The sequence below is a fragment of the Asterias amurensis genome, chromosome 8 (genome assembly GCF_032118995.1).
Source record: "Asterias amurensis chromosome 8, ASM3211899v1".
Lineage (NCBI taxonomy): Eukaryota > Metazoa > Echinodermata > Asteroidea > Forcipulatida > Asteriidae > Asterias > Asterias amurensis.
The window spans coordinates 10,847,247-10,872,612 of record NC_092655.1 but is presented as its reverse complement, the minus strand read 5'-3'; the positions used below and the strand labels follow the sequence as shown (position 1 = coordinate 10,872,612).

The 25,366-nt window shown below is 37.8% G+C and overlaps 1 protein-coding gene across 9 annotated transcripts in view; it reads left to right on the top strand.

The window, feature by feature from the left end:
* LOC139940338 (actin-binding LIM protein 1-like) overlaps window positions 1-25,366 on the top strand; it is a 105,847-nt gene that overhangs the window by 60,462 nt on the left and 20,019 nt on the right. For 6 of the 9 annotated variants that reach the window (XM_071936547.1, XM_071936548.1, XM_071936545.1 and 3 more), the window contains 13 exons: window positions 1,719-1,902; window positions 6,166-6,258; window positions 10,530-10,705; window positions 11,547-11,673; window positions 12,419-12,512; window positions 15,039-15,126; window positions 17,204-17,244; window positions 18,037-18,105; window positions 18,777-18,990; window positions 20,557-20,571; window positions 21,505-21,573; window positions 22,675-22,893; window positions 23,667-23,879. In XM_071936547.1, coding sequence (XP_071792648.1) covers window positions 1,719-1,902; window positions 6,166-6,258; window positions 10,530-10,705; window positions 11,547-11,673; window positions 12,419-12,512; window positions 15,039-15,126; window positions 17,204-17,244; window positions 18,037-18,105; window positions 18,777-18,990; window positions 20,557-20,571; window positions 21,505-21,573; window positions 22,675-22,893; window positions 23,667-23,879 — 1,602 coding nt within the window. The remainder of the gene's footprint in view (window positions 1-1,718; window positions 1,903-6,165; window positions 6,259-10,529; window positions 10,706-11,546; window positions 11,674-12,418; window positions 12,513-15,038; window positions 15,127-17,203; window positions 17,245-18,036; window positions 18,106-18,776; window positions 18,991-20,556; window positions 20,572-21,504; window positions 21,574-22,674; window positions 22,894-23,666; window positions 23,880-25,366) is intronic. The other 3 variants (XM_071936551.1, XM_071936546.1, XM_071936549.1) reach the window with 3 other exon arrangements.

The following is a 25,366-nucleotide window of genomic DNA, read 5'->3' as shown; positions in this document are numbered from 1 at the left end:
AAACAGTGATTATATATGAACTTTGTAAAATGGTTGTTTCACGTTTATTCTTACCCTTGACCATTTGCTGTCAACATGTATCTATCGATTGATACAAGCCACTTGTGTCTTCTCATGAGTTAAATTGACAAATAAAAGTTTGAAATTTCAGTTAAAGATTGAGCAACAGGGTTTTCAAAAGCCTTTTAGGTAATTTCTTTTGGGGGAATGGACAATGTCAATCGTATATCAATGTGTACACTATGCATAGTACAAATGATATATTTAACTGCACCATTTGTGTGAAAAAACTTATGGTATTGCTTGGTCTACATGCATGCATAGTGTAGTGGGTGGTTTGAACCAATAAATTCACACTAGACCTTCCTTGCGATTTATTTTCGTAAAGTGGTAGTTAAAATTAAACCAAATTGTTAAGTTTGTTTTCTTCTTAAATAACTAGGACTGTACTTTGTCTAGAAGCTGGAAACAAATAAATTGCAAACAAAGTTTATCAGTGAGTTTGTTTATAAATGAAGTTCAAAGAACACTAACTCCATTACGTTGACCTCCTTAATAACCTTAATTTGTATGGATTCAGCCTTTTTATCTGCTAATCTGGGTCTTGTCAAGTTCATATAACAGTAAACAGTAGGTTACAAAGGTTGCCAATACAGTATCTCGGTAGCTCTTAGTTTTAACATGGAATATACTCCATATTTGCTTTTCAATATCAAGTACAAACTAAGGCAGTGTATGTGTACTTGTAGTTGATTGTGGTGTTAGATTTACAATAAAGCTTTATGCCAAGTAAAACATGGCTCTGTTTCAGAGCACTACCGTACTTTGTTGTATCATAAAATGTTTAATACGTAGTAATATACTTCCTTGCTTACAGTTCAAATATTACTGTGTCTGGTCCGTTTGAGCAATTAATTCTCTGAAGCACATTTGACCCATTTGATTGCTAACATGTCACAGGATTCTTATGTTACTCATTCAATGCAACTGGATTTGTATATCAATATTAAGATACAATGAGAACAAAAGGTGAAATGTTGACTGATCAGTGATCTTTGGACAGAGTTACCTTATTATCATCGAAAAAATTCATTTACAAGTGATTTCCCTCACAAATGAAACAAATATGGGAATATGTGGGTTTTCGATACAACCTCAATACTAATTCTTTAACTGTTGTTGTACAAACTAGTTTGATTGATGGAAATGAACAGTGGATAAACAAAAACAATAAATGTAAATCAAGTGGGGCCAAGTGTGGTATCAAATAAGAACATTTAAAATGATTACCAAAAATACTTTGATAGGGATTTTAACATTAAGAAATACAGACTGAACAAATCAAAAAGTTTTGTTCTTTGCTTTTAAGTTTTTGGTTTAATATTGCAAACTCATCACACATGCTCAAACATTCTTTGCTAGCTTTTGGCTTCAATACTTGAAACTCAAAGGCAGTTCAAAGATTGAGTTAGTAACACTCAGAGTCAACATCTTTTGGGTTTGGGGTTAATTTGATGATTGTGCTTGTTTATGTACGCACCTCAATCTCAGTCAGTTTTATAGTCACTCTTTGAAAAAAAAGTGAAGTTGTTGTAAACTGCTCACCAGTCTAAAGAAAAACCTGTTACTGGAAACAGAAAGAGAAATAAAGAGAAGAATAAAAACCAGTGTATTACTCAATTGAATAAATGAATGTGTTTTTTCTTGTTGCTTTATAGTTTGTGCCAGTGCTCTATCACAAGGAGGTTTCTTCACTAAAGATGGCAAATACTACTGCGGTACGGACTACCAGGAGCAGTTTGGTACTAAATGTAAAGCGTGTGGAGACTACTTAGAAGGAGAAGTCGTTACAGCTCTAGGAGATACCTACCATAAATTCTGCTTTGTCTGTGCTAGATGCGGGTAAGCAATATTGTGTTGTAACCTCAATATGATGTCAATGGGCAGTTACAAGATTCTCTGTAAGAATGAATGTTTGATTGTCATTCTAAAAGGAATATATACATGCGCCAACCAGCATGGTGGATCTTTCCCTTCTTTAAAAGTTTCAAATTTTGTACTTAGATTGACATGGCACTTATTAGTGCTAAAAAAAAAACAGAAAAATAGAAAGTAATAATTTTAAGAGATGATATGGAGCATGCAAAGGGTTGCCTCCTCACTAGCTTTTAAGTGTTTACAATCTACAGGTTACTCCAGTACATAAGAAATGGATAAGTTTATTACATTTGCCCATGGTGAAACTCACTCTTATTAGGTATGGATTGTGTCATAAATGTCTTACTTAATACAATAAGTAAAATAGTAAAAGGTTTATATTGTCCTTTTTCAAATGCCCAGACAAATTCAGGCCAACAATTCGTCCTCTACTGAGAAAATTGTACAATGCAATGAACTTATCTTAGTATTCTGATCATGATTGATCACTGTATTTGAAAATATTTTATCTAGCTAATCATTCTTATTTTGTTAGACACAAACAATTGTCTTAATGGGGATTAAGTGAACAAAGATAAATCCTGGATTACCATTTTGTTTGATCCATGTCAGATCTAAACTGTGAAAATGAGGGTATGTTCAGACAGCGTACTAACTTAGACCCGAACCGGTCTAACTTTTACGAGCAGCGGGGGGTGGTCGTAAAAATAAAAACCCATTGCGTTCAGACAGCACAGAGTTAAACCCGATCCGGTTTATCTTCGGTTTTAAGAGGTCAAAGTAGATGCGACCCCGTTGCTCTAACATCCGGTTATATTCATCAGATTCACGCACCGAGTATGCCGAGATACTGAGTGCCCCATGCCCTGGATGATCATCAGGGCATAATTATTGGATACAAATGGCTCAATCGAACGCGGTAACAGTTTTACCGTTGGGAGGATATGGGCACTTAAAACAAACATGAAAACGACTCGAAATTATTTTAAACAAACAAAATATTGATACAAACCGCCGAGAAAACTCACCAAAATATTGTTCATATTCCATGAAACAGAACACGTTTCATTTTTGTGTTTTGTTTTATACCACTGTTTCCGATTTAATAAATACTTTTAGTTTGTACTTCAATCGATTGGAAGTTGCGATCTCTCAAAAGCTGGTGCCGTGATTTTTATTCCGATTCGTTCATAAACACAACTACACACGTGCAAGTTACGACATGTACTTTGCAGTATTTTCCCAACTTCCCAACAACGTGGTGATATTGCTGGCGTAGGGAATTTCCCCTACACACAGCCTCGCGCCCACTGCAGTTCATTCTCCTAGATTGAAAGTACAGCACGCTAGTAACGGTGACAGCAATAGAAAGGCACATCCACGGGATCGGTGATGGATAACTATGGGATATCAGAGAGTGATCACTATGGGATGGCAGCGCTGTACATGTGAGAAGCAATACAACATATGCTTTTTCGCTGTGCTCGTAGTATACGCATAAAAAAAACAGTTTCAATTTATTGTAGGACACTCAACAAAAAAAAGCTTGGAAAATATAATTTTGTTTCAGAATTTAATAAATCATGGGCGTGGGCCTGTGTTAAACTGCATACACCGATCGAGAGGGTTTCGCCAACTCGGTAAGCGGCAAGAAAGTAATATAAATACTCGGTGTTTTTCAGCATCAGAGGCAACAGAAACCGTATACAAGCACTCCGGGTCCCGGGCGTGCGCATTGAACCACACAATGGGTCGTCCGTTGTGAGTTAAAACCGGATGTCATTCTGTCCACACGCAGTGTTAAAAGATAAACCCGAACCGGTTTAGACTTAGACCGACTCGCTGGACGGTTTAAGTTTTGGGGTTTAAACCCGATCCGGTCTAACTTTATTTGCGTTCACACGCACAAAAGTTGAACCCGAACCGGTTTAAAGCCATTATACACTTTCGGTAAACAGTATTGTCCAAGTCCCACACTTCGTGTATCACAACTTATATATAAAATAACAATCCTGTGGAAATTTAGGCTCAATCGGACATCGGAGTCGGGAGAAAATAACGGGAAAACCCACTCCTGTTTTCGCGCGTTTTGCCGTGTCATGACATGTGTTTATAACAAATCCGTAATTCTCGTTAACGAGAATTTATATTGTTTTACCGTTTTCTCAAAAAGTAAAGCATTTCATGGACTAATATTTCAAGAGAAGTCTTTCACCATTACCTTCTGTAAACCCTGTAAATTATTTGTAAATCTGTGAACTTTTTTTTTTTTTACTGTACCGAAAGGGTCCAATGGCTTTAAGTGGACTTAGACCAACTTTAGTACGGCGTGTGAACGACCTCTGAGCCAAAGTGTATTGGTGTGAATACGGTGTATCATGAATGTTGTCTTCTAACTTGAAAGACTGCATCCATCAAATTGGACTCTACTCTAATGGCATGCATGATCCTTAGATGAGATTGAATCTTGCAGTACAGTTAGACATGAACTGCTAACTAAATGAGGATGAGCAGACTCTAGGGACTAACTTTATTAAAGAATGTGCAACATTCCTTGAAGGAATTGTTAACACACCAGTGATCAAGCGGTCTGGAAAGTACCTATTAGTGAGTTATTTCCCAGGGTAGAGGTTTGCGTTATATATTACTTTGGTGTTTAATATTCTCTTGTTTTTATTTGGGGAGGGGGATGGAAGTAAGGGAGGGGTTTATGACATTGCTAATGTGTCTTCAGCATGCGTGTGTTGTGGTGCAGGCATAGTACCCTACCTTCTTTAGTTGGCTTTGAGCACCAACATGGCAGGCAGACTAGCTGGTGATGCACTGTTAGTCTGGGATATTTGATGTATGAAAGTGGATCATAGCATGATGACGCCCCTGGCTTGCTGTGTGCTCATACCATCATGATGTGATTATTAACCATATTGCTATATTGCATCTTCTATTGAGTTATATGCAGACCTCCTAGTCCATGTAGGATCAACTGTCTGGGAATTTGTATTTGGATGGTTTGATCTGAAATCCTGTGGGTCCAGTGTCTCTCATCAAATAAGCTACTCAGTCAATGCAGACTTGATAGCGACATAAATTACTTTCTCCTTTAACAAATGTTAAGAAATGAAAGAGGATTTTTTGAAGTTGTCCCCCCCTCTTTTTAATACTATTTACTTAGACTTGAAGAAAATATTCAAACAAGCATTCTATAAGTTGTTACCTGACTTCTAGTTTTCCCTGTTACATAAGTTAACCTTTCTACATTTGATTTTTTTTTATGGAAATAGGTTTTATTTGCAGTGAGGGTACCAGCCATAACTGGAAGGAATAAACAAACCGAGGGGAATTATCACTCCTTCCAATTCAAATGCTTAATGTAGACCTACTTGTTGAAAATAAAAAGTTTCTTCATTGAATCACAGTGCATGATATACTGCAAATGTAATAGTGTAATAGTCAGTAAAAAGGAAAAGCTTTGCATGCGGTGCATTGTAAACTTGCGTAGTTTCTCTTTTTTGTTTTGTTTGTTTGTGTCTAGTGTATTGTCATTTAGTTCTGTGTTTGTGTGTATGTCATCGTAGTGTTCAAAACTTTATAATTTGTTGGTTTAGCTAAAAGTGTGACAGGCTGCTTGGTTCATTCTTGGTTGATTCAATGGTGTTATCTAGCTGGCCATACATAAAGCTAGCCTGCAGCTGATCATGATGTGCTGGTTTACTGTCTATCCTTTGGGGTGTGTTTTGCTAGTGGACTGGACAGTGATTAACCATTGGTCAATTCATTTGATACAGTCATTGGTTATGACTACCAGAACGCACATGTAGTGTCTGTGGCTTTATTCAAAATATCTGCTTATGAAATACCTGCTTTTTTAACATTCGTATTGTTGCATGACAGTCATCAAGTGACAATGCTGTGCAGATTTATTATGTGTTTTTGGCTGAAAATGTTGTTGACTTTTTGCAAAGACAGTGTGCTGAAGTCATTTAATATTTAAAAAATTGTAAGTAAACATGATACTGTGACCAATGTTTTGCTAGAGCAGGTTTTTTGCTAGAGCAGGAGTTACTTGCAGTGTTTTGAATAAGGTTGTAGTTCTAAAATGTCAGATGTCTTTTGTTATTTGATTTGTCTGATATATATTTATTTCATTTGAGTTCATTTCGTTCCTCTTTCTCTTCTGTCATTTCTTGGTGTGTGTCTTGTGTACGTGTTTGTGGTTGTTTCCTCCAGGCATGCCTTCGATAGCGGTGATGAAGTTTCACTTGACAAGAGACTAGGCTGCTGTTTCTGTCTTCAATGTCATCTTCAGTGCAGCCTCTGTAGGTTTGTAAAGGATCCCTCACTGTTCACTTCAAGGGAGATCTACCCCCTAATCATCAGTGCAGCAGTCCATACAGTAGCAGCCAAATATTAGCACTGGCTGAAAGTTAATGACAGGATTGTACCATTTAATAAGCAGGGGTGTACTTAGTGTCATGGATCATGGCTGCTGAGCTCAAGGCTAACTAACCAATTACTTTTAATTTTCTTCCGCTACTAACAACTTTTCTAAACAGCGTTCTGAGCACTACTTGCAGCTTTGTTAATGCTATTGATGGCAATAACTAATTTTCATATTTATGTAGACCTTGTTCTCACTATGCAAAGCAAATAACTGTTCTGAGTGCATGGCAGAAGCTGACATCTTAAGAGCAAGAAAAAAACATGTTTTTATTCCCATGAGAACAAAAATGCTTTTACTATTTATTGCTTGTCTCTTTTCCAATATAAAGGACAAGTTGTAGTTGCAGATACTACTTGAGCGTTAAAGAAATAGGACAGACATTTTTTCAATAATAATTCTTGTGAAAAAAACATTTTGTACCATCCCGTCAAATACCAATGTTGTGCATTATCTTTCAAATGTTGAAAAGGAGTTAATTCCATAACTGATATTTATTATGAATATTTCAAACGGTAACTGTTGGAATATTTGTTGATCATTTGCTACATGATATCATATAAAGTGGTATGAAATGCATGTCATACATTGTATATGATAACTACTGTATATGCTGGCGCCATACTGATAGGTGTTTTGGTCATATGAGGAGATGGGGTTAGCTGGAATGCACTGAGTAGACACATGGACTTACCACTAGCATACATGTTAAGCTTCTAGTTCACATTATGCATGATCTTTTCATACATTGCATTTGATGGCTTATTTTATCAGCAGATTGGTTGGATTTAAGTTCAACTAATACAATGCTCATTGATTCTTACAAAATCTTTCCTTCTTAGCACTAACATCACAGCATTGTTTACAACACGGTATACTAACACTGCTGAGTTCTTACATCTTTGCTCTAACATGGCTGTTTTCTTCAAGACATTAATCAAGATTGAAAGTCTCTCTGTCTAAAACAGGTTCTGAACTCCCAACTGGTCGCTAACATGACCTCATTATGGAGTCCCGTGACATTTGGCAGTAATTGAGGAAGTTGGAGTATGTCCAAGACATGTTTTAAAATCAGCCATGTCCAATCTTGTTAATCTAACAGTGTTTCCCCTGTAGATTTCAAGGCAGCGTGACTGGTTTAGTATGATTTAGGAGCAAGGGACAGTACAGTTGTAATATAGCCCTCTTTCTGAAATGTGTAGAAACAGATGTATGGAAACAGTTACCATGGTAACAGTAGATTTACAGTGACATACATATGTCAGAGCAAGTCAACTCAAAAAGGAAGTGGCCTTCTATCTACCATCAGAGGCTCATGGAGTTTTATTTCTAAACGATTGTTTTGATAATTGAAAATAGCATCCATCCAAAGTGGCATTCCACCTTGATGAAATCAATGGTTATTTGAGATGTGTGATAAGAATACTATCAAAACCACAGCATTATTATTGCAGGTTTTTTTTAAGAACCTAAAACCAACTAAAAGGGGTTCAACATGTGTATTAACATCTAGGCTTCTACTTGAAAGAATTGGAGTTGATTAATTTGTTTGTTTGCTGTTTTAATCACCCTTAATTTCCATCATAAATGTACAGACAAGTTACCTGGGGCCGATTTCACAAAGGTCTAAGATTGATCGTAACTGCACATCACTCGTAGTCGTTAAGTAAAGTGTGATGTGTCACAGTACAAATCACTCTGGTAATACTAAAAATTTGTCTTGCGATGAACTTTATTGCTTTGTGAAATCGGCCCCTGACTGTTCCGTCCATTGTTTGATTGAAAGTTGAGAGTAATAACAAAAACTGATAATACTGATCAATTCAAAGTCTGTTCCATTTTAAGCCTGCATGTCCATTGTCATGTGGAAACACTTTTTGGTGGTTTCAGGTCCTTTAAGAAAGTTTCAACCAATGGAGAAACTTGTATAAGGTCGAAGAGTGGTCCGCTTGATTGTGTTTCTTGTCATGAATTAGTTTGAATAATCAATGCAGTGCCAGCTTGACTACTTAGTTTGCCCATAGTCCCTGCAATACTATTAAACCATGGCCGTATATGTAAAGTACATGGTCAGGACCTAGCCGAGAGATGTTGATATCGTGTCTCACTGATAGTTTGGTATTCCCAATTGCATAGACTTCTAGCTTAGTTTAGCCATCCATCATCCTTCACTCAACCATGTGACTAAGAATTTAAAGGCAGTGGACACTACTGGTAATTACTCCAAATAATTATTAGCATAAAACCTTACTTGGTATCGAGTAATTGGGAGAGGTTGATAGTATAAAACATTGTGAGAAACGGCTCCCTCTAAAGTGACATAGTTTTCGAGAAAGAAGTAATTCTCCACGAATTTGATTATGAGACCTCAGAATAAGATTTTGAGGTCTTGAAGATAAACATCTGAAAGCACACAACTTCGTGTGACAAGGGTGTTTTTTTCTCTCATTATTATCTGGCAACATCGATGACCAATTGAGCTCAAATTTTCACTGGTTTGTTATTTTGTGCATATGTTGAGATACACCAAGTGAGAAGACTGATCTTTGACAATTACCAATAATGTCCAGTGTCATTAAGTGGAAAAAAGTCTGACCCTTTCTTGGTGTTATTAGAATCAGTACTTATTTCAATAGGCATTATTTAATATTGCTGCAGGGAACATGACAATTGACATCATAATAAAGTTCTGACTTTGTATTAGTTGTTTTTAAATGTAACTTCCAATGCCTAAAATATGTGAATTTAAAGAAAGCTTAGAGCAAACACCTTCAGCTTTCTAGAGCAGATGGTTTCCAATTATTGTTGATTATAGCCCACTGCTAGTATTACTCAACAATTTAGCAGTAGTTCAAATTAATAGTAGGAAACCAGCAGTGAGGTAGACTAGTGTTCAGTTTGCAGTGAAGTGATTGCAGCTGCGTATGTTTCCTCTGCTACCAAGCTATCGAGCCACCAATAAAGCTAGCTATTATATTAGTGTGTTGTTATTGTCTTGATATTAGATTCCTCTGTCATTTGCTGTTAACTCCTCATTTAATCTGTCCCAACAGGTTGACAAAGATTAATACAACTATCTACATGGAATGTTAGATTGTTTTAATCCATGACTACTCTTTGGTCTGAAGTTAGTTTAACTCTACTAAGTAACTAACTAGATTTCAAGTTCAAATGCTTCCTCATTGGCCTTTGATTGAACAATTGAGAACATCAAGTTATAAGTTTTAACCTGTTTGTGAGCGATAAATTAATAAGCTCTACAATCACTGAAAGTACAAGGAGAGAGCACATTGAATCAAATAATTAATAACAAACTAGTTTGTGCTGAATGGTTAATCTTTAACATCAAACACAGAAACTAAATACATTCTAAATTACTTAAGGTGGTTCTTTTCTAATTAATGTTAACATTTGTCTCAAATGCCATGGTTCCTGTTTTTTTGCACTACTATTCAAAACATGTCCTGCATGAAATGACAAATTACAAAGTATCTTATTAAGCATTTTAAACGTGGCAACTAGATTTCCATCTTCGATTGTCCAATGTTACACCTATGCACAGCATTACGTAGTGTTCCGGTTCTACTATAGTATAACATTAGAGAGATATGAATAGTACAGACCTTGTGCACATGATACATGAGGCTTTGTGAAATCATGTTGGTGAGCGTTTGCATGTCACATGAATGGTCATTTGAATCAGGTTATTGTTTGTACATACCAGTGGTTTATGATTAGGCAGAATGACCTGTGTAAAATAAATCAAATCTTGAACACTAACCTTCCCCAAATCCCCCCCCCCCCGAAAAAAATATAAATAAAATTAGAAGGGGAAAACAAAGGAAGAGAACAAAAAAAGAGGAAATTCTTGATACCAGAACTTACTATTAAGTGAAATGAAATTGAACTTTTAAGAACAGATGTTATGTAGTTACTGCACTGAACCTTTGAATGTTCCAGTAAAGAACATGAATTGTGTGCGTGTCCTATGATGAGGTGAATTTTTTTGGGAAGCATGCTGGTCATTTGCAATGTAGTTGCACTGGGTATTGTAAGCCTCTCTGATCATGGTATCAGTACTACACATTGTAGAATAACCTCATACCCACAATCCTACATACTGTTGCTAATGATGTTGTTTCTCTGTTTACAGGCTGACCATATCCCCTGGGGAGAAGGTGACATATAATGGCAATGATGTCCTATGCACTAAATGTAGCCCTACTGCTAAAGATGGACCTAATGGTACACTCCCTACCACCAAGGACAAGAAGAGCTCCAAGTCCAAATCATCCAACAAACCTAAGCAAGCTGTTGCTGCAACCATACGTAAGAGTGACAAAAGTCACAAGGAAATTTGTGAAAATTTACTTAAAATTGCAAACAAGTTTCCTGAATTACTTCTGTAATACGCCTTTACATTTAAATGACAAATCATGAGAAAAATTTGTATTTTATTACGGCATTAAGCAAAGGTACTTTAAATGCTAATTTCTTGACTTTGAAAGTATGTTGATACTTTTATCTCTGGGGGATAGGTACTACTGACATAAACCTTTTTTGGGGTGGTGTGTCATGGCCGAGTTATTGAGAGCATCAAACTCAAGCTCAGAGTGTGGGTTTGAGTCCCAGTCATGACACTTCTTGTACTCATGAGCAAGATACTTTACAATATTTGTTGAGTGGAATATCTTATATATACACCAAACCTAGTGGCAATACTCACATCACAAAGAAAGGCTTCTGACTGGCACCACTGAACAAAGTTATTTACCAAATAGGGAGACTGTGAACATAGGGCTAGATACATTGTTGTACCTCAGTTGGTAGAGCGCCGGAGGTCGTTGTTTAAAACTTACCCAGTCAGCTTCATTTTTGGTTTGTAATATTATTTGATGTCAAAAAAGTAAGTTCTTAAAGGTTGCAGAGTAAATATATCTTGTGCAAGCGGTCTATTCGTACAAATGTGTATTTTGTGGGCAAAGTATTTTTTTCCCAGGGAACAGGGCACTTGAATTAAAAAGTCAGAACTGATATGGGATGTACTTGAAGGGATCCTCGGCTAAGAATGACCTCCCTTTAAACCCAGTCCTGGATGTAGTTGGTTTGATACATTGATATTGTGTGTATGTTTGCAGTTTGTTGATTTGTATTGTTTATTATTGACCAGGTTGTGCCCATTGCAGTCATGAGATAGTGAATGGACAGGCTCTGATAGCTCTAGAGAAACATTGGCACGTTACTTGCTTCAAGTGTGCCGTCTGTAGCAAACCTCTTAGTGCTGAATATATGGGAAGGTATGTATAACAACAGCAAATTGTTTAAAGCTTGCTTAGCTCAAAACTTTAAGCATAGAATTTGGTTTCTTGCCAAAAATACTGTTGTTGTTCCCAATACTGTATCCCCATTCTGGTTTTGCTGAACTAACTTGCTAAGCAGCAACAGACTATCTTAGCATGTAGAGTTGTGTATTTCAAGAAGTATACATTGCATACAGTGAATAAACACTATGAGAATGCAACTTTTTGAAATGAGTAGCTGCAGTTTACATACAAGCAATGTTTTAATAGACAGATGCCAGGATCATCTTTTGTGGTACAATTATTTTAGAAATGCCTACATCAAACAGCAGTGGAAAAATAACAAGTATTTGGAATTATTAATATGTAAGCATGTAATTTGTTTATTCTGATAACAAAACAACAAATTATAACTTGGAATTCCTGGTTCACACACACGATATAAGTGTTTTTGGTCAATGCTTTGTGACTAAATTAATTACTTTGCTGATCCTTGCGAATCAGCAACTTCAAATTAAAGTCAAATTAAATGTTCAAGGTAAAATGTGCTATGATCATTGAATGTGCATCAATAGGCTTCCTGTGAGTTTATCATCTAGGTCAAAGTTGAACATTTATTTAATTTCGGTAGAAAACAGAGCCTCTTATTAGGATATAGGAGATGTTTATTTGTGAAGTTAGATTGTTGTTTACATCATTATTGGAACTGATTAATTTTGCTTTTGATGTTGTTTTGTCATAGGGAAGGGAAGCCTTACTGTGAGAAACATTATCAGCAAAACTTTGGAGTGAAATGTTCCCACTGTGAGCAGTTCATTACAGGCCGAGTGCTGGAGGTAAGTCACAAGGACTGCTCCACAATACACTCTTACATCACAAGGTCTTACATGTAGTAATTACATTAAGGTTCTATTTGTAGAAAGCCGCTTTTCCTTGGCTTCATGAACTAGATTTGCCGTGACATTCGCTGATACACATAGAGTTGGCATAGTCTTTTTCAGCTTTACTGTGTGTTGTAGCAATTAAGAGAACTAGGCCCAATTTCATAGAGTTACTTAACGGCCGATTTTGTACTTACTGTGCAATTTCCATTTTATAGTGCTGCTAGCCATAAGCACTTAAAAAGTTATGTTAACCTTACAGTGCTTACCGTATGAAAATGAATGACATCACAATACAAATCAATCGTGATCGTGCTAGATGGCCACCAACCTGTGAAATACGCTTAAATGCTTAAAGACAGTGGACACGTTTGGTGATTTTCAAAGACCAGTCTTCTCACTTGCTGTATCTCATCATATGCATAAAATAACAATTCTGTGCAAATCTGAGCTCAATTGGTTGTCGAAGTTCTGAGATAATAATGAAAGAAAAAACACCCTTGTCACATGGAGTTGTGTGCTTTCAGATGCTTGATTTCGAGACCTCAAATCCTAAATCTGTGATCTCAAAATCAAATTCACAGAAAATTTCTTCTTTCTCGAAAAGTATGTTACTTCAAAAGGAGCTGTTTCTCCCAATGTTTTATACTACCAACCTCTCACCATTACTCGTCACCAAGAAAGGTTTTATGATAATAATTATTTTGAGTAATTACCAATAGTGTCCATTGCCTTTAAGTACATTTCTTGCTGCAGTTAGCACGAAAATTTGCTTACCTATAAGCAGCTCTGGGCCCAGGTTCTCAGTACCCAACGAGCTAGACTGCTTTTCCTTATAGCCTCAGTTTGATAAAATTGATTTGAATGGGGAAAGAAAAGATGGCTGCATCTAGGAAAAGCACAAATGTCTTGCAGTGGAAAGGAAGAGTGGGACAATTTAATGATCAATCATTTTACATTGATCACAGGTTTCAGAAACCCAGTTGTATGAATGATCTTTGTGAGTTAAAGGTGTTGAAATTTGATATTGAAAAATCATTCAATAAAAGCTGTAAAGCAGAAAATACTGCTTGACAAATTCTTTGCTGACCAAAAATGAGTCGGACACAAGCCACAACATGCAAACTTAATGTAATTTTGGCTTGTAACCCGATTCTGCTAAGCAGTACTATTTTGTGTTAAGCGAGTTTTTGTGCTTACAGGCTTTATGAAATTGGGCCCAGATTGTTGACAATTGTGTGTAATGTAAAGTAAGTTACAGTTCAGAATAATCCTGCATCAGTTTCTTACTACTGACTGCTCATCAATACCAAACACTCCACTGGCCTAGTTTGAGGGTTTCTTTGTAGGTCATTGATATTTTCCCACACTTCCTACAATTAGATTTGCAAAGTCCACATGATCTGACATGAACTACAACAAGTATTAATGAGTTTTATTGCTAGGTATTTGCCTGTAAGGTTTTAGCAGGACTGGTCATTTACTCTGGAGGGAAGTTGCCATGATTCTTGGGTTATTACAAGCTGTGGTAAACCCCACAGCTTAATGCCCTAGTTCAACACTCATAATAGCACCGCAAAATTACCCTGAATTAATTTCTGGAAATGGAAACCGCACAGCACGGCTTTGGTTTCATTTCTTAAGGGACTCTTGCGTTCAAGAATGTTTTAAGGTGACAATAAAAATGCAATTCTGGGTCAGTTTCTATAAGTGAGTTTTGACAGCAGGGGATACAAAGCCGCTTGTGTTTCTACTGTATGTTGTTTATTATCTTTGCTTACACGGTCATAAGATACTGGATTCCAGCTATGATTGAGTTATAAATGTACTTCTGTGTGATATTTGCTTGTGTCCCATCAGGGAAGGCCTATTGCCCCCTGGAATACTCTTAGTATTCTATGAAGGAGTGTTGTAGCACAAACCAAGCTGAATCCCGAACAAATTGATGTGTCAATTTCTACCTTTGAACTGAGCTGAAATTATTGAAGGCAAAAGCTGGCACATATAGTATGCTTTCCTATGGAAAGGATTAACATAATGTTACTGCCAAAATCAAAGTGATGAAAATAAAATTCTGGATTGAACCTAGTTTACACACCGTGAACTCATGGAGCTACATAAATGTGGACCATTCTTTGATCCAATCAAAATGTCATAAACAATTTGGGGTAGGCTTTGGTGTCAATAGAGTTGAACGAAAAATCTCAATTTTGATACAAATTTAACAGTTACATGTAAACAAATCATTAAATTCCTTTATGAATGATTCTCACAGTATAGTTTCATCATTAGTTAACTAGAGCTTGGTGCTGAAACAAGAGGCAAGTCACATTACTTTGGAATTGCTGATGGAAACATTTGTTGGTGTTGATGCTTTTGTACATTCGTGTCCTGATGTGTTATTTAGCATATCGAATCTGTTCAATACTAAGCCAGTCTCAATATTGATTGTGATTATCTCTATTTATTTGTGTCATATAGGCAGGAGATAAGAGATATCATCCAACATGTGCCAAGTGTGGTCGTTGTGGAAGTCACTTTGCCGAAGGAGAAGATATGTACATACAGGGTTAGTATCAAATCAATCTACAAAACAAACGGATCAAAATGGAAATGTTTTCAAACAGTGGTTCAAAGCCGGGTGCTAGGGCTTACAGGGCGCTAAAGGTTACTGGGACCTAGGATTACATGGGCCTAGTAGTTACAAGGACCTAGAGTCTGCAGGGTCATATATTACAGGGCCTTATGGGTCAAGGGACCCATGGGTTAGTTGGCTGTAAGGGTTACTGAGACCTCAGACTTCAAGGCCCTATGGGCAACAGGAACCTACTAGGGCCTCTATGTTACTTGGTCTTATGGTAAAAGGACCCATGGGTTACAAGGTCCTAAGGATTACAGGAACCTAGGGCACTAATGGTTACAGGGACGTACATATATGGGTTACACCGAGGGCTCTATGGGTTATAAAGCCCTATGGGTTACAGGAACCTATGGGTTACAGGAACCTATGGGTTACAGGAACCTATGGGTTACAGGAACCTATGGGTTACAGGAACCTATGGGTTACAGGAACCTATGGGTTATGGGAACCTAATGCCCTAATGGTTCAGGGAACCTGGCCCTAATATGGGTTACTGGGCCGTATGGCACACTAGGCATAGATATCAGCAATAATGATAATAGGTCATGTTTTATTGTACAACATTCAGAAGTATTCAGTTTCCCTTGTGGTTTAATACTTGACATTTGATATTAAAAAGTCACATTTCGTTAAGATGATCCCCTAGCTGCTGCTTCCCAGTTTGTATCGTAATTTGGGTGTGATCCCTGGCTACATGACAGTCAACAGTTATATGGCTTCTGACTGGCACCCATGAACAAAGATATTGACTATTAGGGAGGCTGCCAACATAGGGCTAGATCGCTCAGTTGGTAGAGCGCCGGTACGTTAATCAAGAGGTCGTTGGTTCAAGTCCCACTCTTGTTAATTTGTCTTTGTTCAAACCCAAACTATTTATAAAAACTTACCCAGTCAGTTTCCCTTCTACACAAAGAACAACACGAGTTATTAGACATGACCACTCTATTAAACATAAATAATGTAATAACTTGACTGATGAGAAGTAATTAAGACCCGGTTTGATCTATGTGAGATGTCGGGATTGTAAGAAGCTTATTAATCCTCATTCACCTTGACTGCTTGACTGACTCTCATACCTGTCTGTCTCATAGCTTCCTAAATCATCTTGTTATCCATCATCATAGATACAATTATCGCAGTCAATGAAAGCTACTCCAAGCTACTCCGCTATAGGTATCTTAGTTTTACCTGTGCTATATTAATTTGAGATTTACTCATGCGTACTCATGTTTTTTTTTAGGTGAAGGACATCTAGTGATGGATATAACAGTGCACAAAAAGTGATCCATTTGTAAAACAACCTTGTTCTCATGGATTCTATCATCATCAACAACATTTTATTTCTAAATTCCTCAATCGATATAAATACAACATAAACAAAGTGTGCACACACATGCCACTATTAAAGTATTTGATCCATTCTGTACATGCATTTAAGAGACATCAAGACATAAATTACTAGTTTTTCTCATTCTTCTGTGAACTTGTGACGTGTTAAGCTGTTTGCAGGTAACGATGACCGCCTCAAGCATGTTAGGCTGACTCTTTCACTGCCTTCACATCTTAAGTCCTCGGTTCGAATCTCCCTTCAGACCTGAGCCTTACATAGGGATTGGGATTTATGTGGGTTTTTCCATCCCATGTATAAAACTTAAAATGTCAGCATTATCTTCTTTCTATTTTTTCTTTTTTGGTTGCTTATTTACACTGTTTGATATCGTTATATTTGTTTTCAACCGAAAGTGATGAAATAAAAAAAGTAAACAAATTATATGTTATATGCGATCGCATTCAAATACCTGCACCTTTGATACACACACGTGCTCAGTACCCTTTAAGCACTGTAAACAAGCATGCGCATCTGGCGGTCTGGTTGTCTGTCTGTGTCTTCTTGCCAGGGGTTAGTGACAAGAGGGATTGATTTAGTTTATGACCCACAGGAACAAGGTTGGTTAAAGCTGCTATAAATAAACATGTTGTTTTCTTCCTTTTTTTCTCTTTAAAGGTACTGAAATCTGGCATCCTGACTGCAGTAAAAACCTAAGGGTAAGTGAACAAGATGAACTCGCAACATTGTGGATATAAAATAGTATGGTCCTGAAAGTAAAGCTACATCATTGGGAAAAGTACATTCACTCTATCCTCTTGTTTTCTAAAAAACACCTTTTTCTGAGGTGAAAAATCCAGATCAGAACCGAGTGCTGCTGGTACATTTTTCTTCCACACTACAATGTTTAAAGACGGAAGTGTTTCTTTGAAAACTTTGTACTTCATCAAATTTCTGAAAAGATTTTACTATCGGTTTAGCGTTGTGCTATCTTCTTTTCCACCTTCCACCTGTAGGACCCCAGTTTGAATTCTACCGGGGCACTACACGTATGTGAATTGGGTTTTTAGTCCCTTCCTGGCTGTGTGGGTTTTTCCCTTGGAATATATCTAACATTGAAACATCCTTCCTTGTCTTCTCTTCATAAGCCATTTTGAGGTATGGTGGACACAATACTACAACACTATTTGGTTTGGGTACATTTGTCTGTTGACACCTGAACTAAAGAGTGCACTCCTATAGTGTCGACCATAACTCCAAAAAGCTAAATAGGTTATTGGCTAGTACAGTGATTAAGTTCGCTTTTTTGAGAGTTCTTGGCTTTATAACCACAATAAATTAAATGGAATGAAATGAAATAATACCATCCAATAATTGTTATTATCATTAAACAATTCAGAAATTCTCTTTAAGCCTAGATTAATCAACATAATCTCTTTTTCCTGCTGGTATCCGAGGAGTGTAATCCTTTGGAAATTGAACAATAACAAAAGTTGTACATTTTTTTTCAGATTGTAGATTTGTCTCCTTTAAAACTAAAGGAGAATGCTATGCTGTATGATTACAACCGAAACCGATTGGTGAGCTTTTCAGTTCCTTTAACTTTCAATACTTTTAATAAACTGTTATGCATACCTTGAAATATGTTATCGGATGTCGGTTGATTGATTCTCTTATGTAAGGCTGGCCACTGTAAACTTTTAAGAGTGTTGTGGACAAAACCCACCTTAGATTAAGTTCTATCCACAACCACTATTTAAACCATAAGACCACTAGAGGTGTTGCAATTTGTTATTTCCAGATTTAAGAGCTGCACCTTTATAATATAATGATTTCCAAATTCCAACATGGAAGTAGTGTTTTGTGGCCAAGCTGTTCTCTAGTTCACTGGACCCAAGCTCTGGTGTTGTCAGCATCAGAATGTGGGTTCGAACCCAGTCGTGACATTTATGCGCTTGAGCAAGGCACTTATAACCAGAACTGATTCATAAAAAGTTGGGAAGGTAGTGTATCCTGCACTAGGCTCCTAGTGGATGGTACCTATGCCTACATCCTTACAGACTGCCCTGGTTGCAGTTGATTTGGGTTGATAGCCCAAATCACTTAAGTGTAGGCCTCTCTTTGAAGTGGTCGTCGTGGCATAGGAGCACTCTCTCTCTAAAAAAAAAAAAAATAATAATAAACACCAAGCGATATTTATTAGTTGTGTTTATTGATTGTTGATAACTGTAATTTGCAATGTTTGTTTCAGACATCACCTCGTGCAAGATCCCTGTCACCAAGCAGCAGTAGATTCCATTCCCCATCCTTAACACCAACCCGTTCATCAAACAGTCTTAGTCCTCAGAGTCCCGACTTCTCTCAGAGTTATCTCTCTCCGGATTCCCTGGATACTAAGAACCTCTACCCAAGGATCGTCTCAACATCTGCTGAACCACCTACAAGTCCTAACTTTCATCGACCAGGTAAAGACAAGTTGACTCAACAAACCGGGCTCCTGCTCTTTATTGGGATGTCCTAGAATGTTTAAGGGAAACCAGAAGGTTCATGGGAACTACATAAGAAGGGTCACTGAGCCCGAGAGTAGGTTGTTTGTGTCAGCCAAACTTACTGATTGTCCTTTCACAACTATTTAGGAATCTGTTACACATGGTGTCACCTTTGTGTTTTATTTGTAGATATTTGTCTTCAGTTGACAATCCATTTCATTGGTGGTCTGCTCATTGCATTGATGTTGCTTGTGCTTGCGTTGAGTCTGTTTGGGATAATTAGAGTATCAGAATCACCTCAATGATTGTTTTGTAAAGTTGACACCGGTGTAAGTTATTTCATACATAAGAAAGCCAGTGCGATCAAGGACCAATTGTTTACAAGTGGTTGGTTTGTGATGACGTAGCGCATGTGTACTGAAGTTGAAGTTTGAACAACCCTAATAATTTCATATCAATGCGTCCATAAAATGGGTGTGGCCAGTTTGTCCTGTTTTTAGATGAGTTCATGTATAGATGAAAAGGACATGGACACACAGATGATAGTTGCTCAGTAAAGTAACTTATTTTATAAGTTATATCGTCTGGCTCAAATGATTGGTGATGAACAACACCCAAAACTTATGGCAAGTGTTTTCTTCTAATGTAATGTTGCAAAAAGTTTGTAAAATCTCGTTCATGTTGTCATCACTCTGACAGCTGGTCCTCTCTGCACCGTGCTGTTAAAACATCTATTGGTAACCAGCAGTGTGACCAACCTACACATGTAGTACACACTCAATCAGAGTTAGTCAAACAATACTCCTTGATCAGACTTGCATATTATTGCTTGGAAGAAGTAATGTTTAAATTTGATCTGATATGGTTTTGCGAAAATAACAAGCACAACAGACCTTCATCATGTTGTCACCATCTTGGTTGTATTCCTTAAAGGGAATACCATTTGTTGTTAATGTGTGACAAGCAGCCATTTTGTATTATTGTTCATAGTGTTTTATGTGAAGTTGGCTGTTGTGCTTGCATTTGTTACCAAAAAGATTGTGGTTTAAAATGTTGTGTATAAATGTTGTAAATGTTTTTTGAATGTTGACCAAATGTAGAAAGCCTGCATGAAAAGAACGGTAACGATCAAAGATAGAACTGTGTCTGAAGTGATGGCTATGGCTGTGACTTTGGCTGTGACTTTGGCTGTGACTATGGCTGTGACTATGGCTGTGAATATGGCCTTTTGTATGCAAAGCACATGCAACTGTCAAAACAAATGCGGTCCAAGCTAGCCTGAGCCAAAGCAGGAGCTGAAGCTGTGGTTTGAAAAGGGCCTATGGCTAGTGTCTATGGCTGTGACTATGGTTACATCCCCGCCATTTTGTGAGACTAGTTCAAGTCAGAGTCACTTCTAAAGCCACGCACTATTATCAGACACATTCTAAGAAGCCTAGAATAAATGAAGAATTCATGGCTGTCCTATTTTTTCTCTTCCTCTCCTGCTTTGTATGTTCCCCCCTTGGCTACATTGGCTGCTTGTGACTATCCATTCATCAGAATATGTCAACAAGGGTAAATACATTTGATCACTCCCCATGGTTCAACGTCTATTAACATTTAACTTCAGCATGTATCATCCGTTGCACTGACAACTCATTCATTACACATTAGATGAGTTTAAATGGTGGAGGGTTTTATAATACGAAAGAACGTGAATTCTTGTCTGCTCTTTTATTCTTTAGCTCAGTTTTAGACACTTGCATTGTAAAGGCGTCGCGCAGCAACTTGTAGTTTATCTTTATTTGGGGGCAGGGTCTGTTTCCTGGAGCTGTTTACACAAAATGATGCACATTTATTTGCTTAGCAGCAAGTAGCATCTCAAGATGCCAAGCAATGTGAGTTTATGTCAGTACCAGGTTTGTGTTGTAGCTTCAGTCTGGTATGATCATTGGTTGCTGGTGGTTTACTTTGGTGTCTTGGTGTCTCCCAAACACAACTAATTTCAGCACTTTCCTTTTCACAACGTCCCCATTGTTCTGCCTTATGTTAGTTTCTTCCTGCTGCTTTTACACAAACTTCCCTTATTCACCAACAAGCAGAATGTGATTTCACATGCATGATTTGAAAATATCAAAGACATTCCAAACTAAATATTGAAAAGAAAAAGCGTTCAACGGGACATGTTAATGTACAGACCTAGCTTGCAAGGTATGTCTAATGCCAACTAGTGTCCAAAAGTGTCCTATTGCTTACATGATAGATGTTTGTGGTTCTAAATTCCCACTGCTAAGATGCACTCTTGTTTGGTTAGCTTCTTGGTATAGCTCAAAACCAATAGTTGTTACGCTTCTTCGTTTGTCTTCTGCTATACCTTCTTTGATGTACATGTATTTAACTCTGTCTGATCCTTTTTTAATTGGCCTTATTTTTGTCTTGATTTGGAGAGTTTTGTTTGGGTTAAGTTTTAATGTTTCATGTTTGACGAATCACTCTTTCTTTCATCAGCTGAGGATATTAAATACAAAGGCCAGACTTCTAGAGTGACCCCCCAGCAGGTGAAAAAATGGTCTCATGGTAAGAATCAATGCGGGTAGTAATGTTGATAACGGACAAAGATCATTGACTGACCTTAACTCCCTAAAATCAATCTCATATTCATCAAAATCCATCATTTAAGCCAAACCAATTGGCATTAGTCAAAACCCATCTGAGCATGCCTAGCATTGCTGTATCATACTGACCAATCCATCAAATCCAGTTAAACCAGAAGTAGACTTGGCTAGTAGGAAAACATCAGGCAGTATCTGAACTGAAGGTTGTGGCTGTAGCTCATGGCAAGATCACATCACAAGCTTTGTCATTGCCACGGAAAACCAACAGTCACAACTGTGCCCATTGAAACAACATAATGAGAAAATATGTTTATGTTTGGTCGCAAGATTTTGAAGTTTAATTGTTATGAAATTTAGTGCTATGAGATTTTGTTACCAATTCTTGATGAAAAGGTACGTTGTTTGTCAATGAAGAAACTTTTTGTTTCTTAAATTTTAGTCCATATACTGATTTTAACATGCCTTTAAAAAAATATGGCAAAGGTTGGCAATATTGGTAAATGGCAAAGCCTTAAAGGAACACGTTGCCTTGGATCATGCGAATTGGTCTATAAAAAGCGTTTAAAACCGTTTGTTATAAAATGCTTATGATTAGAAAGATATTTTAAAAGTAGAACGCAATGATCCATGCAAATTTGCCTCGAAATTGCATGGTATTCCATACGTCGTGAACTAACATGGCACACCAATTTGTAGTCCACAGAACGGCTAGCCATGATAGTTAAAACCATGCAATTTTGAGGAATATTTGTGTAGATCATTGTACTGTACTTTTAAAACGCATTTCTAACCATATGCATTTCATATCAAATGGCTCCAAACGCTTTTTATAGACCAACTCATCCAATCCAAGGTAATGTGTCCCTTTAAATTGTTTGTAATAAAATACTTTTGTTTATTGAAATTACTTCAGTGAGTGACTTTACTCACCCCTAAAACAAAAAGCGATTATAATAACATCAATACTTTATAAAAGAGTCACAGTTATTTGATGGAATTTTCGACAGATTTGATTGTGATTTAACTCGGTTTAATTTCTCTTAACTGTGATGTTGTTTTGCAGGGCGTTATGGTAGACCTAGACCTAAGAGTGCTTTTGAGAGCCTGATGCCTAAACCTAAACCAGTAAAGGATGAAGAACTCTCAATAAACCTAATCAAGGCATCTAAGTTTCCTGCTGCTAAGAAGCCACCACCTAATGAACCGCTGAAAGTAGAGAGAGAAGACTGGCCTGGTCCTCCGTTCCCACCTATTATTAAACGATGGTGGAGCAAGTCTGTAGGTAAGGGAATATCACCATTGACTATCCATTAATACGGCATTTTGGTTTCAGAGGTTTAATGTCTATTTATTTGGTTTTACCAATACATTGATGTGTGTTAGCACCAGAGTTCTGTGAAGAAACAAAACCCTCAGGCATTACTCGGGTCAAATCATATTAATACACTTTACCCCCAATGTGAATTCAACATCTATTAAGAGGTTAATGTCATGGTTATTTTTGTTTAAAATAATGGAAAAAATACTTACGCAGTGAAAATATTAACCAAAACTGCCTTCCCTTTAAACATAAATGCAGTCAACAGCCCTTGATTATGATTGAGCCAAGCTGGGTATCATTAATACATAACTCAATATATTAAACCAAACCAAACCAAGGCCATTTCCTAATAAGCGGTGATGGCTGTGGCTGAATCTTCATAGCAAGATGCATTGAAGCATCATGCCATGACAAAATGGTCTGGTCCCTTTGTATGGAATTCCATTAGAACTTTCATTAATTAACAAATGTTTACTCAAGGATCTAGACACAAATGTCCATGCTATGGCATAAAAAAGGTCTTGTTTTTTGGACCCACATCTATTTGTAACAAAGCAGTGCTAAAATGGTAGCTGAATAAAAGTGAATTCTCACTTTCAGCACTTTACGCTAAAACTTAGTACTGAATGTAAAACAGAGAGAGATTACCACAATTTACAGTTTTGTAGCTGTGTTTAAACATTCTGCTTCTGACAATAAAATGTTTGAAATAAAACCATTTCTAACAATCTCAGGAGATTTAGATCTCGATGCCCAAGAGAGAGAACAAGAGAATGAGATGAAAGATGAGGTTGATAAGATGCAATCAGCATTGGGTAAAGAGATACTCAAGGAGGAGTTAACTAAGACTAAGGTGGATAATCTAGACCCTAGGAGTGCATCGAGGACACCATCAGCTAAGAAAGAACCTCCAATCTCAACAAGATATGTATCATCAGCAAATGCAGGTAAGGTAGTCTCGCATTGTAAGCAGATTCATGTTGCCAATAACAGCTGTAACCAACAACTGTTTCGGTCATTTGCTAGTGTTGATGGCCGTGTCTGAAATGGCTACAGCTACAATGTACAGCTAGATCAGCGTGTCTGCCAGAGTTAAAGAATCTATTGGCAGACGCAAGCAATCTAGCCATAGCTGTACAGCTAGATCAGCGTGTCTGCCAGTGTTGAAGAATCTATTGGCAGACGCAAGCAATCTAGCCATAGCTGTACAGCTAGATCAGCGCGTCTGCCAGAGTTGAAGAATCTATTGGCAGACGCAAGCAATCTAGCCATAGCTGTACAGCTAGATCAGCGTGTCTGCCAGAGTTGAAGAATCTATTGGCAGACGCAAGCAATCTAGCCATAGCTGTACAGCTAGATCAGCGCGTCTGCCAGAGTTGAAGAATCTATTGGCAGACGCAAGCAATCTAGCCATAGCTGTACAGCTAGATCAGCGTGTCTGCCAGAGTTGAAGAATCTATTGGCAGACACAAGCAATCTAACCATAGCTGTACAGCTAGATCAGCGCGTCTGCCAGTGTTGAAGAATCTATTGGCAGACGCAAGCAATCTAGCCATAGCTGTACAGCTAGATCAGCGTGTCTGCCAGAGTTGAAGAATCTATTGGCAGACGCAAGCAATCTAGCCATAGCTGTACAGCTAGATCAGCGTGTCTGCCAGAGTTGAAGAATCTATTGGCAGACGCAAGCAATCTAGCCATAGCTGTACAGCTAGATCAGCGTGTCTGCCAGAGTTGAAGAATCTATTGGCAGACGCAAGCAATCTAGCCATAGCTGTACAGCTAGATCAGCGTGTCTGCCAGAGTTGAAGAATCTATTGGCAGACGCAAGCAATCTAGCCATAGCTGTACAGCTAGATCAGCGCGTCTGCCAGAGTTGAAGAATCTATTGGCAGACGCAAGCAATCTAGCCATAGCTGTACAGCTAGATCAGCGCGTCTGCCAGAGTTGAAGAATCTATTGGCAGACGCAAGCAATCTAGCCATAGCTGTACAGCTAGATCAGCGTGTCTGCCAGAGTTGAAGAATCTATTGGCAGACGCAAGCAATCTAGCCATAGCTGTACAGCTAGATCAGCGTGTCTGCCAGAGTTGAAGAATCTATTGGCAGACGCAAGCAATCTAGCCATAGCTGTACAGCTAGATCAGCGTGTCTGCCAGAGTTGAAGAATCTATTGGCAGACGCAAGCAATCTAGCCATAGCTGTACAGCTAGATCAGCGCGTCTGCCAGAGTTGAAGAATCTATTGGCAGACGCAAGCAATCTAGCCATAGCTGTACAGCTAGATCAGTGCGTCTGCCAGTGTTGAAGAATCTATTGGCAGACGCAAGCAATCTAGCCATAGCTGTACAGCTAGATCAGCGTGTCTGCCAGAGTTGAAGAATCTATTGGCAGACGCAAGCAATCTAGCCATAGCTGTACAGCTAGATCAGCGCGTCT